The sequence below is a fragment of the Manihot esculenta genome, chromosome 7 (genome assembly GCF_001659605.2).
Source record: "Manihot esculenta cultivar AM560-2 chromosome 7, M.esculenta_v8, whole genome shotgun sequence".
In the NCBI taxonomy this organism is placed as follows: domain Eukaryota; kingdom Viridiplantae; phylum Streptophyta; class Magnoliopsida; order Malpighiales; family Euphorbiaceae; genus Manihot; species Manihot esculenta.
Window position 1 is genome coordinate 25,141,402 of NC_035167.2, and position 20,235 is coordinate 25,161,636.

The following is a 20,235-nucleotide window of genomic DNA, read 5'->3' on the forward strand; positions in this document are numbered from 1 at the left end:
GAATTATTTTTTTTTTCTACTCACTAGGCTTTTTAGCTCACCCCTCTCCCCTAACCCCAGTGTTGCAGGTTTGAGGCTGATCGGGAAGTCTCAAGAGCAGAGGTTAAGCTTATGTAATGCAAGTACAGTAGAGTTATGTTTATGGATTAGTACTGTGCTTGGCCCTAAGACTTGGTTAGTCCCTGTTCAATACATGGTGTATGTAATGTTTTAGATGTTGAGTTGTGTTGAACAAATCTTGTGGCATGTGTTGTTTACCACGTTATGTTATGGATGAGGACCCTAGTAGAGGTCTTATGTTTGTGGTTCGATTCATGCACAGGTTAGGTTCTAGTTTTTTGGATGTATCCCAGCTTGATGTATGTTATGTTGGCCCAGCTAGAGTTTTGATGAGGGCTCTAGTAGGGGATCCTTTTATGTTTTCAGTTATGTCGCATACAGGTCAGGCTCGGTTTGTACATCAGATGTTACAGTTTTTATGTTAAATTTTTGTTCATGTATGGGATTTGACCAGGTGATAGGAGGTATGTTTGGCTTGCTACGGGTCCCGGCGGCCTTAAGCCGATCTGGATCCTAGCGCCGGTGGCGGTTCGGGCCGTTACAGAGGGGTATCGGTTTTCGGGTCGTTACAGGCGGGCTCTCTAACCTGACTGCTAAGCTCTCTCACATGAGCCAAATACCCCTGACATCCCTTCCTAAGCAACCTACGAGCCTGAAGAGCTGATATCAGACCTCTAGGTGTACCCCTCCTGTCTCCTCTGAAGACAACCTCAGACCCATCCTGAACTCTGAACCTGACTACCTTGTCCCTGCAGTCCAAGGTAGCACCATGGGTAGATAGCCAGTCCATCCCTAGAATGACGTCAAAATCTGTCAAGTCTAGAACCACAAGGTCGGCGGACAAGCATCTTCCCTCAACAAACACAGGGCTACACTGGCAGACTGACTCTGCCACTGATGGATCACACTTGGGTCCACTGACCCAGAGAGGACACTCTAACTCAGAGATCATCAACCCCAACCTCTGGACGGCTCTCGGAGCAATAAAAGAATGAGATGCACCAGGGTCCATCAAGGCATACACATCTGAACAACCAATGACTAAGTTACCTGCCACCACGGTGTTAGATGCGTCTGCCTCCTGCTGAGTCATCGTGAAGATCCGTGCTGGAGCTGATGGACCTTCACCTCTGAAACCCGCTGAAGAAGAGGCTGCCCCTCTCCCTCTGCCTCTGCCACTAGCCTGAGTCATGGCTGGAGCTGCTGGCTGAGCCACACTGCCAGAAGCTGTCTGCTGAGACTGTGCTCCAAAAGCTGCCCTAGGACACTCCCGAGCCATGTGTCCCTCTTGCCCGCATCTGAAGCAGGCTGTTGTCCCAGCCCGACAAACTCCCCTATGTAGCCTACCACACTTTGCACAAACTGCATTATCCGCGCCAGAGCTTAGCCACTCCCTAGTCCCAGACTAGACTTGACCTTGTTCCAAAACTTGTTCTTCTTGGGCTTCCTAGTGGTGTTACTCCACTTTTTGCTACCTGAAGCTGCTGCACTGAAAGAAGAAGAGCCTGGGGTCTTGGAACTAGAAGGTTGTGCCACTGACTGCTTAACTGTTCCCTAAAAGATGGCACTGGCCTCCATTTTCCGGGCCATATCCACTATGGCGTGGAAGCTCTCCCTATCTGCTGACTGGATCAAGGAGGAATATCTAGAGTGGAGTTTCATGATATACCTCCTTGATCTTTTCTGATCCGTGTCAAGGTTTTGCCCTGCAAATGGCAAAAGCTCCAAGAATCTGTCTGTGAACTCCTCTACACCCATCTCATCAGTCTGCCTCAACTGCTCAAACTCTAACATCTTCAGCTCCCTTGAACTATCTGGGAAAGCCCATCCTGCAAACTCGTTTGCAAACTCCTCCCAAGACATGCTGTCTACTCTGGGGTTCACATAATTCTTGAACCACTCTCGTGCCTTCTTGCACTTAAGAGTGAACCCAGCCATCTGAATGGCTCTACTGTCATCAGCCCCAATCTCATCCGTGATCACCTTAATCCTCTCAAGATACACAAACGGGTCATCCCCTTTTTCATACTGGGGAGCACCCAACTTCATGTAGTCTGTCATCTTGACCTTGCTCCCACTGGCTGAGCTAGGTCTAGAAGGTTGAGTAGCTGGGGCTGCTGGTTCTGCTGGGGGAGGAGGTGGGGCAACATTTTCTGAGGTAGGGTTTGCTGGATTTGGATAGTAAGGTGGGGGTGGATACATTGGGTATTGTGAATATGGTGGGTAGTAGGGTGGGTATGGCATCTGTGTGGGATAAGGGGTGAAGCTAGGGTAATCCGATGTACCTTGTAACACCCCTTACCCGTCTATAAAATAACTTAGTAAAGGATGCCACATACTATACTATATGCAATTACATATGTGGACTTAAGATAGCTTTGACATTATAAATTGTTCCTTAGTTTGTTTAAATGCATGTTGATTCACAAAATAATTTTAAATGGAGAAACCACAAAAGTCTCCCCTGTTTATTAGCAATTATCCTTGTGAAAACTAGTCATAAAATTTCAAGCTTAACTTTCTTGTACAAAGTTTTAGGTATACTTTTCAGGGTTCATTTGGCACTGGTCTTAATTCATTTCATTGAGTAAATAATTAGTTATGGTCTAGGAGATACATACTGCTCCGGATGCACAATTCCCTGTGACCAGCTTAGGTTCACTAGCAATTTTCACATAATTAGCTACAGATTCAGACTTTGGTTACTTCATGAAAGTTTTAGCTTTTTGTCTTAGCTTTCATTTGGTATATGCTAGGCTTAATTTTAATGAATACACAATAAGTTATGAGGTTTCTAACACAGACTGTCCTGTTGGAACCTATTCTGCCAGTTTTATGTTTTTGGCTCCCATGTTGTATCTATGTGCTTTAAACCTGCCAATCATCATTTCACCATTCATATGACATATCCATACAATCAAAGCAACATTTCCAGCAAGTAAAATCAACCCCTAATTTCACTTATTCATGACAGAATCAAAGGAAAACAGAAAGTCATATAAACACCAAACCTTTTGTCAATTCTTTTCAAAATCTTTAGGTACACCTTAGTTACTCTTTTTCCTTGCCTTTCCCCTTTGATGTACCTTCCTCCCTTTGAGTTTGTTCTTTACAAAGAATAAGAAAAACAGGAGCTTTAATTCATTTAACAACATATAATTAATTGAAACATGAAAGAATATGTTTACCTAACCTAGTTTTCAATTTCATCACTTACCACTTAAGCACCTTAACTTCTCTTCTTCTTTCCTTTCTTTCTATGGTTCCTTTGCTGGTTAGAACACCTAAGAACAGATTGTGCATGGGTGAAAGTTTTGTCTTTTTGGAGAAATATGGTGGAGATGAAAGTTAAGAAAGCAAAAGCCTTTTTCTCTTTCCTTTTGGTGTAGCCACGGCAAGGATGGACCAAATGAAGACAACTTTCCATTTCATGCTTAGTCATGTATGGCTAGGTGTCAAATGGTGGGTTAGGTGTAAATATAGAAAAAGGTGGAGGGCAAACTTGGAATTTTACTTTTAAACTTTCCATATTCACACTTTCACCTACTAAACTTTTCCACATATTTCAATTTAGTTTTTAAACTTTCAATATTCATAGATTGACCTACTAAACTTACATTTTTAATATTTAGAAGTTCATTTCATTTAAGCAAGCATGTCGGTTTTAGGAAGCACCTCAAGCTAGCACGTCGGGAAACCCTTCAGCACCTCCCAATAGCAACTTGATTCCGACCTGCTTATCACGTTAGATACTTTATTTTAAGATATGTTTGTTTTCTTATTTGGGTTTTAACTCTACCTTTGGACGTATAACTCTATATGAAATGCAAGTTAGACCTCTAAACACAACTTTTAGTGCTCTATCTTTAAACGAATTGTGTGTCAGACGGCTATGGATAAGCTAGCACCTCCCCTAATCAGCTCGAGGTCAAGCTAGCACCTCCCCTAATCAGCTCGAGGTCAAGCTAGCACCTCCCCTAAAGCTAATTACTCTAACTTTAAAATGGTACAATTTAAAGCTAATGGTTGCTCTATTTCTATCTGTAGGTTTTGGAATGTTACATACCTCCCATCGAATACCCGTGATTTTGTGAGAAGTGTGGGTAGTGGGGTGGCTGAACATATCCCGAGGCCTGAGTGCCTCCTTGGGACTCTCCATTCCCTCTTCTGACATACTAACTCCCAAACTGCCATCCCTTCTCTGCTCTACATCCATATCATCCCCCATGCCTTCTGACATTCCTCCCTGAACTGTTCCTCTGACTGATCTGCTTCTACCTAGATCCAAAGACCTTCTAGGGTCTCTTACTGCTCTGTCCCTGTTGGACCTGCTTGACATTGCCCTAGGCAATGTAGGAGGACGGGCGCTCATGCCCTCATCCTCAGGTGGCACTCCAGTCAATCGTGCAGATCGACAAGTTCCTCTCATCCTGTTTTCTGAAAGGCAGCACATAACAAGCAAACATTAACATCATATGGTTCATGTGGGCACTCATGAACCCTCATCACATACATATCATTCACATCATAGCATTAATGCACATGCGTATTATCATGGCATTTCACATCATCATGCAAGACAGGACTCCACATCCTATCCTAGTGGACATGACCTTTCCTATTGTGCTTGACCTTCTATAACATCTATGAGCCCGACACTCTAGGTCCGACCATATGAACCTAGGGCTCTGATACCATTCTGTAACGACCCGAAAATCAGACCGCTACCGGCGCTAGGATCCGGGTCGACTTAAGGCCGCCGGGACCCGTAGCAAGCCAAACATACATCCTGGAAACCTGTTTAATCCCATACATGATCAAGAACATACATAAAAATTAAAACTTTTCTTTCATACACTCTATCATACGCCAAACTCAACCTGTGCATGCACTGAACATATACATAATCATAAACTTGACCCCTCTATGGGATCTCATCAATGCCCCCAATGGGTGGCATAACATGTGTTGAGTTGGCTAAACATAGTCATCAATAAAGCTCTAGGATCATGTAATAAAAAGGGATTACAACATCCATAGGGTCAAGCACAACTTCTAATCCTCAATATCATTACATTACACATCTATACATCATTATACAGTTTGTCATGTCCACATTCTAACTATTACATACATATGACTTTACTCTTCTTGACTTCTCTGTCTAGCCCGTACCTGCAATCCTGGGGGATTAGGGAAAGGGGTGAGCTACAAGAGCCCAGTGAGCAGAATAATAAAAAACAATATTTAAATCTCATGCCATTATGTAATGCAACACATCACAACTAATCACATCTCGGATGGTATTGTCACCAATAGTCCTCTACATTCCAAAGTGCCGGGACGTAGAATGGGTACAACCGGTCTTTCTCTTAACATAGCATATCATACATACCAATGTGCCAGGGACGTAGAATGGGTACAACCTGGACTTTCTCTTACATAGTGCCAGGGACGTAGAATGGGTACAACCTGGACTTCCATACCATCTCATGCCGTAGCATCATCATACCATATGAGGACTAAAGGATCATTCAATGACCAATCCACATCAACATCATAAATGCAATGCAACATATTCGTGAATTCTAATGCAGACAACCTAATTCATCACATGGCATTCATGATGCATGAACATGCTCAACTTTATAATTCATTTGCTTTAAAAACATAAAGGTTTATTCTACTCACCTCTGGCTAGCTCTGACAAAGACTGATGCAGTTAACTCACTGCTGGGGTCCTCGGTTCCTCGAGTCCGAACCTACACAGGTGGACTCAAATGAGGGACCAAACAACTAGAACATAACTCTAAAAACATCCCCCAAAAACCCCCTAAAACACCTCAAAACAATCATGCAAAAACATGCAAAGGAAGGCAGAACAGGGCAGGTTCGGCGGCACCTTCGGCGGCCGAAAGTCCCTCCAGAGCCGAAACCCAGGCAGGTTCGGTGGCACCTTCGGCGGCCGAAAGTCCCAGACAGAGACGAAAGTCTCTTTTCGAGGGCAACTTCAGCAGCCGAAAGGCCTGCCTCCCCAGCCATGTTCGGCGGCCGAAAGTTCCTTCGGCTGCCGAACCTGGTTTCTGCCAAAGGGCAGAAACTTGGCTCCTTTATGCACATTTGCCTCCCAAATCTTTCAACATGCATATAACTCATCCAAATCATGCAAATATACATACATTGGCTCCTAGGGGCTTCAAACTAACTTAAACCCCAACTACAACACACAACAACAACACAAATTCAACATACATGCTCAAAACATAACATTAACTCAAAAACCTAACTATGAGCTAAACATGCATCCTACCCCATAGATCTTGCATAAAACTTACTTTAAACATGAAATGAGCTTAAGATCGGCTCTTACCTCTTGAAGATCGAGAGAGAGACGTCCTAAACTCGAAGGTGGGAGATTTTGAGTTCTTGAACCTCAAAGCTCCAAAACTTGCTTTAAACTCGAAAATCTTCAAAACAAAGCAAAAGCTTGTGAAAAACTTGAAAGATTTGAAGGAAAGAACTCAAGGATGGTGAGGAATGGCGGAAAAGCTCACCTTGGCCGAAAATGGCGAAAAGCTCGCCCGTTTTCGGCTAAAGGACCCTTTTATAGTGGCTAGCCAGGCCACGTTCGGGGGCCGAAAGTGCCTCCGCATGCATGCCATGTTCGGCGGCCGAACTTGAGGTTCGGCGGCCGAACTTGAGGTTCGGCGGCCGAACCTGGACTTTCCTCACTTATGCCTTTGGGGGCCTAAAGCACTCCCGAAGTGCATGCATGTTCGGCGGCCGAACCTGAGTTTCCTCCAAGGGTGTTTTTATTCAAAAACTCATTTCTTCTTTACTTAAAATCATCAAAAACATTAAAACATCTCATGAAAACATGGTTTTACCCTTCTAGAGGTCTCCGACATCCGAAATTCCACCGGATGGTAGGAATTCCGATACCGGAGTCTAGCCGGGTATTACAGATCCCTTAGACTTTGTATCGACTACAGGCAGTTGAACAAAGTCACTACCAAGAACAGGTACCCTCTGCCAAGGATCGACGATCTATTCGACCAGCTAGCAGGAGCGGGTTGTTTCTCCAAAATAGATCTTAGATCGGGGTACCATCAGCTAAGGATAAGGGAGGAAGATGTGTCAAAGACAGCTTTCAGGACCAGATATGGGCATTATGAGTTCCTTGTGATGCCGTTCGGGTTAACTAATGCCCCTGTAGCATTCATCGATCTCATGAACAACGTGTTTAGCCAATACCTGGATCACTTTGTTATTGTCTTCATAGATGATATCTTGGTGTATTCCAGGAACGCAGAGGAGCATGCCCATCATCTGAGGTTGGTTCTGCAGACCTTGAGGGAACATGGATTGTATGCCAAGTTCTCTAAGTGTGAGTTCTGGCTGAGGAGCATTTCATTCTTGGGGCATGTAGTGTCAGAAAATGGAATAGAGGTGGACCCCAAGAAGGTAGAAACTGTGGCTAACTGGCCTAGACCCACTTCAGTGATAGAAATCAGGAGTTTCTTGGGTTTGGCGGGTTACTACAGGAGGTTTGTACAGGACTTCTCAAAGATTGTAGCTCCTCTGACCAGATTGACCAGGAAGAACCAGAGGTTCGTGTGGACCGACCAGTGTGAAGAGAGCTTTGAGGAGCTCAAGAAGAGGTTGACTTCAGCACCAGTGTTAGCCCTGCCATCTAGTAATGAAGACTTCTCAGTGTATTGTGATGCGTCCTGTGTGGGACTGGGTTGTGTGCTAATGCAGAATGAAAGGGTGATTGCTTATGCTTCTAGACAGCTGAAGAAGCATGAGTTGAATTACCCCACACATGACCTGGAGATGGCAGCAGTAATCTTTGCACTCAAGATGTGGAGGCACTACCTCTATGGGATTAAATGTGAGATCTTCACAGATCATAAGAGCCTGCAGTACATCCTGAGTCAAAGAGATTTGAATTTGAGATAGAGAAGATGGGTGGAGCTGCTAAGTGACTATGATTGCAAGATTCAGTACCATCCGGGTAAGGTGAATGTTGTGGCAGACGCCCTAAGCCGGAAGTCACTAGGCAGTCTATCCCACATCGCGGCTGAGAGGAGGCCGGTGGTGAAGGAGTTTTACAAGCTCATTGATGAAGGTCTACAGTTGGAGTTGTCTGGTACAGGTGCATTGATTGCTCAGATGGGAGTGGCACCCGTGTTTCTGGAGCAGGTGGCTCAGAAACAGCATGAGGACCCAGAGTTAGTAAAGATTGCCAGGACTGTTCAGTCAGGCAAAGATAGTGAGTTCAGATTCGACAACAAGGGGATCCTCCGCCATGGGAGCCGATTGTGTGTACCAGACGACATAGGGCTAAAAGGAGACATTATGAGAGAGGCTCATAATGCAAGATACAGCGTTCACCCCGGAGCCACCAAGATGTATCAAGATCTGAAGAAGGTTTATTGGTGGCCAGCTATGAAGAGAGAAGTGGCACAGTTTGTGTCAGCCTGCGAAGTGTGTCAGAGGGTGAAGCTGGAACATTAGAAGCCGGCTGGAATGCTTAACCCGCTACCTATTCCAGAGTGGAAATGGGAGAATATAGCTATGGACTTCGTAGTGGGGTTATCGGCGACGTCCAACAGATTGGACTCCATATGGGTGATTGTGGACAGACTCACCAAATCTGCTCACTTCATCCCTGTCAGGAGTGGATATTCTGTGGACAAGTTGGCACAGGTATATGTTGACGAGATCGTCAGGCTGCATGGGGTTCCTGTTTCAATAGTATCTGATAGAGGGCCCCAGTTCACCTCTAGGTTCTAGCGGAGTCTGCAGAATGCCATGGGTACCAGGTTGGATTTTAGCACTGCTTTCCATCCACAGACGGACGGACAATCAGAAAGGACCATCCAGACAATAGCGGATATGCTCAGAATGTGTGTGCTGGACTTTGGCGGTTCTTGGAGGCAACATCTACCTTTAGTGGAGTTTGCCTACAATAACAGCCATCATGCTTGCATCGGGATGGCTCCATATGAAGCTTTGTATGGGAGGAAGTGCAGATCACCTGTTTGTTGGGAAGAGGTTGGAGAAAAGGCCTTGGCAGGGCCTGAGTTAGTAGAGATCACCAGTAGGGTGGTACCCATAAGCAGAGAAAGGATCAAGACGGATGCAAGCAGACAGAAGAGTTATGCAGACATCCGTAGAAGGCAAGTAGAGTTTCAGGAGGGGGATCTGGTATTGCTCAAGGTGTCTCCTATGAAAGGAGTGGTTCGCTTTGGGAAGAAAGGTAAACTAGCCCCACGATACATCGGACCCTTTGAAATCTTGCAAAAGATTGGGAATGTGTCGTACAAGCTGGATTTACCTGCTTCAATGGAAAGAATCCATCCGGTTTTCCATGTTTCCATGTTGAGGAAGTTTGTGTCGGATCCGGGCAAGGTTCTTAGTGAGCCTAATGTGGAGATCCGAGAAGATCTCACTTATGTTGAGCAGCCAGTACGGATCATAGACACCCAGATCAGGAAGCTGAGAAATAAGGAAATCCCGATGGTGAAAGTCCTGTGGAACCACCACAATTTGGAAGAATGCAATTGGGAGACACGGGAGTCCATGCTCCAGCAGTATCCTTATCTCTTCTGAGGTTAGTTTTATGTGTGTTTTATGTGTATGATGTGTGTTATGCCTTGCTTGTACTAGTTGAGGAACATTCGGGGGATGAATGTTCTTAAGGTGGGGAGAATGTAATACCCGGCTAGACTCCGGTATCGGAATTCCTACCGTCCGGTGGAATCTCGGGTGTCAGAGACCTCTAGAAGGGTAACACCATGTTTTTATAAAGTGTTTTAATGTGTTTTATATTTTTAATCAAGAAAGAAATGAGTTTTTGCATGAAAATAGCCTTGGAGGAAAACTCAGGTTCGGCCGCTGAACATGCATGCCTTTGGGAGCGCTTTTAGGCCTCCGAAAGCATAAGTGAGGGAAGTCCAGGTTCGGCTGCCGAACCTCATGTTCGGCCGCCGAACATGGCATGCATGCGGAGGCACGTTCAGCTCCCGAATGTGGCCTGGCCAGCCACCTATAAAGGGGTCCCTTAGCCGAAAACGGGCGAGCTTTTCCCCCATTTTCGGCCAAGGTGAGCTCTCCGCCGCCCCTTACCGATCTTGAGTTTCTTTCTTCAAATCTTTCACGATTTTCACTAGTTTTCACTTTGTTTTGAAGATTTTTCAGCAAAAGAACAAGTTTTGAGCTTGGAGACCCAAGGAGCTAAATCTCTTCCAACTCCAAGTTAGATCACCTCTACTCTCAATCTTCAAGAGGTAAGAGTCGATCTCTAGCTTATAATGTGTTTTAAACAAGTTCTATACAAGTTATGGAGTAGAAATGCATGTTTAGGTTATTTTGAGTTTATGGGTTAAATGTGTGTTCATGAGCAATGTGGGTATGTTTGATGTGTTATAGTTGGGGTTTAGGCTAGTTTGAGACCCCTATGAACTTGTATGCTTGATTGTGTATGTTTGGAGTGTTGTAGAATAGGTTTTTGCATGTTTGAAAGTTTGGGAGGCGTTTGTGCATGTTGGAGCTGAGTTTTTGCCACTTTGGAGAAACTCAGGTTCGGCCGCCGAACCCGCTTGTGGAGGCAACCTTCGGCTGCCGAAGCCTGCCCCCGAAAGAGGACTTTCGTCTCTGGAGGGCAGTTTCGGCCGCCGAACATCTATGAGTTTCGTCTCTGTCTGGGAGTTTCGGCCGCCGAACCTGCCTGACTTTCGGCTCTAGAGGGACTTTCGGCCGCCGAACCTGCCGCCGAAAGTGCCCTGTCCAGCCCTCCTTTGCATGTTTTTCTATGATTGTTTCATGATGTTCTAGGGGGTTTTTGGGGAGTAGTTTAGAGTTATGTTCATGTATGTTTGGTCCCTCATTTGAGTCCACCTGTGTAGGTTCGGAGCCGAGGAACCGTGGACCCCAACAGTGAGTCAGCTGCTCCAGTGTCTGGTCAGAGCTATCCAAAGGTGAGTGGAATAACTCATTACGTTTTAAAACAAATAATGGACATTTTAGCATGATTCACGCATCATTAATGCCATGAGATATATTAGGTTGTTTGCATTAGAATTCACGAATATGTTGTATTGCATACTTTATTGTTGTTGATGTGGATGAACGTTGGATGATCCATAGCCTTCGATCTATGATGTGACGATGTGATATGTACGGTACAGAATGTAAGATCAGTGGGACCCATTCTAAGTTCGCTGGCACTATGTAAGAGAAAGACCAGGACCCATTCTACGTTCTGGCACATTGAAATGTTATGTTATGCTATGTAAGAGAAAGACCAGGACCCATTCTACGTTCTGGCACTATTGGATATGTAGAGGGCTACTGGTGACAAGTTCATCCTTGATGTGATATGTTTGTGATGTGATGCATTCCATGAAAGTATGAAATGTTAATGTAATGTTTTTATTATTCTGCTCACTGGGCTCTAGTAGCTCACCCCTCTCCCTTAACCCCCAGGTTTGCAGGTACAGGGTAGATCAGGAGGTCAGCAAGAGTAATGAAGTCTTGTCTATGTAATAGCTAGTGTGGACATGATAAATGAATATGATGTTATGTAAAAGTACAGTATAGACATGTAATGTAATGAGGCTTATGGATGATAGAGGTGTGCTTGACTATAGAATGTTGTTATCCCTTTTAATACATGATCTTAGATGTTTTATGATGTTCATGTAAACCAACTCAACATATGTTATATCGCCCATTGGGGCACTGATGAGATCCCACAGAGGGGTCAATGTTTATGATTATGACTATGTATAATGCATGTACAGGTTGAGTTTGGTAAAAGAATGAAAGGATGAATGTATGAAAGCTAAAGTTTTAAAATTTTTATGTATGGTGTTGATCATGTATGGGATTAAACAGGTTTACAGGTTGTATGTCAGGCTTGCTACGGGTCCCGGCGACCTTAAGCCGACCTGGATCCTAGCGCTGGTAGCGGTCCGATTTTCGAGTCGTTACAATTGCTAGCATTATAATTTTAGTCTTTGGACCCTATCTTTTTAGTACATGATGTGCCATATAGTTATTGGCTTATGAGCTCTACCGTTCTAACTTATGAGCCTTATCGTTTCGGCACACTGTGCCATACCATTTACAATACTGTTATCTACTTATACTATCCTATCAAAAGTTGTAGGAGTGAAGATATATTTAATGATTCATGAATTGAAGGACTAATAGCTTGAGTCATGAAATATTAATGAGTCTCATAAATTTCTACAAATTATATACATGATAGACGATCACGGGCAATAATATACTAATACATTTATATGAAATTGCCCTGAATAATATAGAGTAATAAAATTCATGAAAAGGTCGAATGATCCTATAAGAAAAGAGATTTTCAGTTTATCTTTATACCTAAATGGTTTTATAAAATATGCTTGATGCATGAATTATTATAAACCATGTCATTATTCTTATTATTACACTACAAAAAAACTGTGAAATTGCGACCAAAATTAACGACTAAAATTTTTTGTTGCTATATAACAGCCAATCAGCGACCATTCTGCTACTACCTGAATAAAATGATTTTTTTATTCAACAAAGAGCTCAATGACCAAAAATTGATCGTTATTTGGTTGCTATTTAGCTATCAAATATTTAATCATCACTAAGTTTAGCGGGAATAAGTGGCGCGAGATATTTGCGACCATTTTTGCGACGAAATTGCGACCATTTTTGAGCGGGAATATTAGAAACCAAATAGCGACTAATTCTTTTGGTCATTAAATTATTTATTAGCGAAACGACGTCGTTTTGGTACCTTATACTATGTTGTTTCAATAGTTCCCTAATTCCCTTCCCTTCCCTGCCCTAAATCTAAAACAATTTTCTAGCTACGTGCGTGCCGCCAGTGCTCCATCCTCTGTGCTCACCTCTGTGCTCCATCCACTTCCAACGGCGCTTCCACCATCCACTGTCCAGCCTCCAGTCTCTTTCTGAGTAGAGCGATGCACACATCTCGCCGCGAGATTCTCACGCCTGTGCCTCCACTCTCCTATCGACTGGACTGATTCACCATCGTCGATTAACTTTCAGCTCTTCGCTTTTCATTAAGCTGCGGCTGCGCGACTCTACGAGCTGACTCCTCAGTCCTCACCTCAATCCTCTATCGATCTTTAGTCTCTCTTTCCACGCAATCATCGGCATCGGCCGTCACTCTCTATCGGCTCTCCACGCATCGTCGGGCCGTCGGCAAGTTGGTCGTGCTTCCACAGCCCTCAGTCCTCTCCAAGTCTCTGTGTCGCGCCTCCAGTCTTGAGCCTTTCACAGTCCATGGACCAGACTTTGGGACTAAGAGTGCCTCTCGCGCCTCCAGCCCTCGGTTGTGTCGTACATCACTGCCTGCCAGTGCCACTGTGTGCTGTTGAGCTTGAGTCAACTGTAGAAGGTAAGTAAATATTTGTGATTTGCTGTTGATTGTTGAATTTTTGTACTCTTGATTGTTGAATTTCTGTAAGTGCATTAGACTTGGCTATAGGCATTTGTGATGCGTGTTGTGCTGCCTAAACAACTTGTTTTCATTCTAGAACTAGCTACATATGGTGATGATTATGTTTTATCCCAGCTTTCTCTAGTTAGAAAGTCAAGCTTTTTAGCAATGAACAACAAAGCTTGCTGTGAATTTGTAAATAATAAAATCTTTTAATGATTGTCTAAATAAATAAAAACAAAGCTTAACTGATTTGCAAAATATAAAGGGCTTGCTCACTTTTGAAAAACTCGGGTAGTTTGCAAAGTTTTTGTAGAAAACTGGAAAACTGATTTCCATTTTTACATGTGTCAGTTTTCAACATGGAGATTGGAAAACTAAGAACACTTAAATCAATATATTCCATTCAAATTATTTTCCATTGTTCAAATTTATACTAAAATTTTGTTTTTAACTATATTTCAAATGAAAAACAAATTTCTATAATCAAAATTATACAGGAATGGATATGCAATTTGCTACGTGGTTATTTATGGGGTACTTTGGGGGTAGGCTTAGTTCGCTTTTTGGGGACGTGGTATGTTGAAATAGTATCTTGGGTTCGTTGAGTATAAATTGATAATCTTTAAACTTTACATCTTTTACAATAGTTTATTTTATGTTAATTTTATATTTAATTTTAATAATTTTAGAAATTCAACCCCTAAAACATTAATATTGGATTAATATAAAAAATAACATTAGGTATTAGCAAAATGGAAAATAAAATAAAGTTCAAATACCAAACATATTTGTATTCCACAACTCAAAATAAAATTTCAAACGCAATATGTATTAAGACACTAGAAAAAAAAAACAAAGCTAAAAGTTAAAAGAGTCCATAAATAATTATTGTAAAAAAAAAGAAACAACAATAGGATGCTAGAATTAATTTCAATTCCTTCTTTGCTTTTTTGGCTTGCTTTCTCCTGCATTTGATGATTTTCTGGTGTAGTCATGCCCATCTTGTTCAATATCTTTGTGTCATCAAAATCATCATTATCTAATGCTCTTCATCCCATATCCTCTAATTTTATAGCTGAATCCTCCAAATATGAATTTTTTAGATCTATATTCCACCTTTTATAAGGTCCTTCTCATAACTTTTAAAGAAGCGAGATTGAAGGCGAATATTTAAGTGAATAAATACGAACTTGTCAGTTCTAGTACAGTTCAACCTGTTTCTTTTAACACTGTGATTATAAGAGTGTGTACTCCAATTCCTTCCAGCCGAAGAGCTACTAATTGGTTGAGATAATACCACTTTTGCTACCTTTGCCAATTCTGGAGTTTCAGACCCACATGTTGACCACCAATTGATTAAGTCCATTGTTACAACATCAGTTTGAGCTGCTGCCATGCTGACTATCCCTTTCTTCATGTGAAAAATTGGAAATTGTTCATGTAGAAGCTTTTGTTCTGTCCCATTTTCGGCTATCCTTCCAAAAGCATCCATGACACCTAAAGTAACTTCTTTGTGGGGCCCTTCTAGGTAGTCCTCTGGGTGCTAGTATTTCTAAGTAGTAGTGATCATAAAATCTTAGTGTGAGAGCAAAACCCAGACAATGCATTGGAATTTCATCTTCCCCCACCTTTCTAACACAATAGCTTCCATTTGATCATAACTATCTTCATGCTTATTACCTCTCATTATATCCTTTAATTCTACAAGCATGCTATCCATTTTTTCTTAAATTTCTCTTAATTTTGGACCTTCACTATCACTAAACTTAATCAATAAATATAATGGCTTAGTAATAGCTATTATATTTTCTAATTTCATCCCAAAATTTATCATTACTTGTTGTTTCAGCAACTAAGGGACCTATAGTCCTCATTTTCTCATCCCCATTTTTTATCAACTCCTTCCATAATTTAAAAACAATTATAGTTGCAAGAGCTGGCAGCAAGGTGCAGTGCTGCACTTACAGCAAGTGCAGCAGCAAGCATCTGCTATGCAGCAGTGCACCTGCTGCAAGTGCAACAGCAAGCATCTATTGTGCAGCAATGACGTGCAGTGCAGCAGCAAGGTGCACATGCTGTGCAGCAGCAAGCATCTGCTATGCAGCAGTGCACTTGCTGCAAGTACAGCAGCAAGATCCAGCAAGTGTAGCAGCAAGCATCAGCAAGTGCAGCATTGATGTGCAGTGCAGCAGCAATGTGCACATGCTATGTAGCACTGCACTTGCTGTAAGTGCAGCAGCAATGTGCACATGCTATGCAGCACTGCACTTGCTGCAAGTGCAGCAGCAAGCATCTGTTGTGCAGCAATGCTATGCAATGCATCACTGCACTTGCTGCAAGCGCAGCAGCAAGGTGCACATGCTGCCCAGCAACTGCAGTTTGCTTTTGTTGCACTTGCTGCCCAGTAATGCACTTACAGCCAGTGCACTATGCACAACGGCACTTGCTGCAAGTGGACTCTGAGCTACTATTGTGCACAACAATACTTGACTGATTGACTGTAATTAAAATTAAAATTAAAATCATAATCAAAATTACCTCAATTTACTTTAATTCCTTCTCCCATTTCTCTGAATTTAATTTATATATTTTTACTATATATATCTTGTGTAGAAAAATGAATGCCAATCGACAGTGAATGTATAATAGGCTCAAGGATGGGTTGTTGAATATCGAATTTTTAAACGGTTTAGAGGAGTTCATACAATTTGTTTCAACCCATCTTGAATGTATGGATGGTATGAATATATGATGTCCTTGTAGTATGAGAAGGTGTTCGAATCGCAAATTCCTAAGTGTGGACGATGTACGATATCATGTGATGAAAAATGCTAATTACTACAGGTGGACAGCATATGGTGAATGTTGGGATGATCAAGGAACCTCTAGTGTGCAATTGTCTGAAACTATCATGGAAAATGATTTTCAAACTGGGACTAATGGCCGATACCATGAAATGGTACTTGAAGGGTTTGGTTTATCGCCTCAAATTGAATTCATGGAGGAGGCACCTAGTGCTGAGGCACCTAGTGCTGAGGCACAAAGGTTATATGAAATGTTACAAGCAACAAATAAAGAGTTATGGCCAGGATGCAATATTCACACAAAACTGTTTGCTGTGGCACGTTTGATGAACATGAAATCGGAGCATCATTCCTCTGTAAAATGTTTTGATCAGATTTTCGAGTTTGAGAAAGAAGTTCTACCCGAAGATAATGTGCTTCCAGATAATTTTTACAAAACAAAAAAGTTAATTGAGGGTTTGGGTCTACCAGTGGAAAAAATTGATTGTTGCAGAAATAATTGCATGATATATTGGTCTGGTGACAGTGAGTTACAAGAATGCAAGTTTTGCCAGCTTCCTGGATATAAACGCACGGTAAACAGCTTGACAAAGCAAGTTGTTCAGAAACCATATAAGAAGATGTATTACTTTTCTCTCACTCCAAGGTTACAACGGCTTTATGCATCAGACGCAACAGCACCCCATATGAGATGGCATGCTGAACATGAATATGAGGAAGGGGTTATGCATCATCCATTTGATTCTCTTGCATGGAAACACTTTAATGCATGTTATCCATTATTTGGATCAGAGATAAGGAATGTGATGCTTGGATTGTCTACTGACGGATTCCAACCATTTGGACAATCTAGCCAACAGTACTCATCTTGGCCCATCATTCTGACACCGTATAATCTTCCGCCATGGCTGTGTATGAAGTCAAAATATATATTTCTCACTGTTATAGTTCCAGGCCCAAATAATCCTAAATTTAAAATTGATATATTCTTACAACCCTTAATCGAAGAACTAAAACAATTATGGAACATGGGGGTTGAGACATATGATGTGGATAAGAAGCAAAATTTTCTCATGCGGGTTGCTTTGCTATGGACCATTAGTGACTTTCCTGCTTTTGCCATGCTTTCTGATTGGAGCACTGCAGGAAGGCTTGCATGCCCATATTGTATGGATAACGCTGATGCATTTACTTTGCCAAGAGGTGGCAAAAAATGTTGGTTTGACAATGATCGCAAATTTTTGAACCACAACCATCCATGGCGGAAGAATAAATCATGGTTTAGAAAAAATAAAGTTGTAATTGAACATGCACCTCCAGTAAGGACTGGAGAGGAAATTTTGCATGAGATAAAGAGTCTTGGATTAATGAGAGTGACAGATCCAGGTTCAGATGTTAATGCTATTATTAGTAAGACATGTGGATGGAGGAAACATAACATATTCTGAGATTTACCTTATTGGAGTTCCTTGCTTATTAGACACAACCTTGATGTAATGCATATTGAAAAGAATTTTTTTTGATAACTTGTTCAATACCATTATGAATATAGAGGGTAAAACAAAAGATAATGCAAAAGCAAAAGAAGATATGAGGGAAATATGTCAGCGGCCTGAGTTGGAGATTAATGCAGAAACTGGCAGGTATCCAAAAGCAATATATGTATTGGACAAACTGGCAAAACAAGTTATTTGTGAATGGATGAAGGGACTCAGATTTCCTGATGGTTATATGTCTAACATGGCTCTATGTGTCGACATGAACAAGTACAGATTATTTGAAATGAAAAGTCACGATTGTCATATTTTCATGCAAAGGTTGTTGCCTATTGCTTTTCGTGAATTGTTACCAATGAGAGTATGGGAAGCGATTACCGAGCTAAGTATTTTCTTTAAGCAACTAACGAGTATGATCTTACGGGAGGAAGATATGCTAAGGCTTGAAGAGGACATTCCGGTTATACTATGCAAATTGGAGCGAATATTTCCTCCTGGTTTCTTCGACTCGATGGAACATCTTCCGGTTCATCTTGCATATGAAGCTCGCATTGGGGGTCCTATGCAATATCGTTGGATGTATCCTTATGAGCGGTAATAATTAATCATTGCTGCTTTCTCAAAGTATCAATTATTTAATATGCTTTATTTGTATGCTAATTAATTATGTAATACATGTACAATGGAATTTTAAAGAAGAATATTAAAAATAAAGCCAAAGTTGAAGGATCAATTGCTAATGCATACTTGGTAGAAGAAGCATCTTCTTTTTGTGCTTACTATTTTGAGTCACATATTTCTATAAGACATCGACGGCTTCCACGTAATGATGATGGTGGTGTAGTGGAAGATAAGGAGATTAAAGGAAATTTATCAATATTCAAATATCCGGGTAGACCCATAAGTCAATCAAAGAAAAGGATATTGACAAAGGAGGAAAGAAATGCAGCTCATTTATATATCTTACTAAATTGTGAAGAAGTTTCGCCATTTATCAAGTAAGTGAAATTCACCATCAAATTATAAATTTAATAGTCTTCTAAAATGCATATATATTCATGGAAATAACCAAAGTTGTATAATTTCTCCTAATGCAAGAATATATATTGAGGAACTATGGAGGATATCACCTAACATTACCGATGGAGAGGTAGACATCACATTGGAGAATAACTTTCCCACATGGTTCAAAGCATACGTAAGCTTTATAATACTTGCAATACTACGATGGATTTGGTGAATGAATCAAAATTAATTTTATATGTTCACTTTTTGTAATAGGTACATGAACCAACCAATACAATGAACAATCCTCTCATACAAGATTTAGCCAAAGGACCTCTAAACACAGTGAATGTGTACACAGGGTACTATGTAAATGGATACAAATTTTACACTGAAGGACGAAGTGCTAATCGAATGACGGTGAATTGTGGTGTATGCATTAAAGGAACGAACTATAGTGATCAATCAAGTGATTACTATGGTAAGTTGATAGAGGTTCTTGAAGTAGAGTACCCGGCTTTACCTATGAAGCGGACAGTTCTATTCCACTGTGAATGGTTTGATCCTACACTAAATGTTGGAGTGAAAATTCATTTAATGTATAATATTATGGATGTAAATCAAAGAAGAAGATTTCATAAGTATGAGCCATTTGTTTTGGCTAGCCAGGCACAACAAGTTTATTACATTCCTTATCCTTCTTTAAGACGAGCAAGGTCTGATTGGCAATCTGTGATAAAAATTAAAGTCAGGCCAGTGATTGAATTACCAAATATTGTTGTACCTTCGACAGTGCCAACAATAGATGCATATCAAGAAGATACTGTAACTTTGCAGCCTTTAGTCTTTAATGAAGAAGGATTATCTGAGACATTAAATGATCCAGCGGGTGGTGAAGTGTTTATTTCGGAAGTAGTTGAAGAAGAAGAAGATGAAGAGACATATCATTATTCAACTTCAGACAATGATGAATATTGCTTAGATTAGTCAACTCTAAGCTGTATAGTAAACTTTTTTGCTCTAATTATCTTTTTTATTATTGTTGATTATTTTTACTTTTATAACATACTAATCCCCTGTTGGATATTTTTTTTATGCAGATATGGCCAGGGTTAGAGGTAAAGAAGATGCACGTAATGCTGATCGTGGTGTTTTAACAGGTACAGGTAGAGGTCGAGGCCGAGGTGATCCAGAAATTGTTCATGGTCGAGGCACTATAGCCACTACACCTTCTTCAGCTGACTTTAGAGCCCCTACACTTACTCCAACAATCCTTGTATCTTACTTAGCCCCTACAGCCCCTGCACTTGCTCCAGTTGCTCCCACTGCCCCAACTTCTTAAAGTTCTATTCCTGGATCGAGTGCTAGCAGATCTGCATCGGGC

At 41.5% G+C, this 20,235-nt stretch overlaps 1 protein-coding gene across 1 annotated transcript; it reads left to right on the top strand.

Annotated features, from left to right (window-relative positions):
• The first annotated feature begins 16,310 nt into the window (after positions 1–16,310).
• Positions 16,311–18,444, top strand: LOC110619015. Its single transcript, XM_021762272.1, has 2 exons — positions 16,311–17,760; positions 17,903–18,444. Exons 1-2 carry the CDS (start codon positions 16,311–16,313, stop codon positions 18,442–18,444), a joined length of 1,992 nt encoding a protein of 663 aa, XP_021617964.1.
• Positions 18,445–20,235: the final 1,791 nt, after the last annotated feature.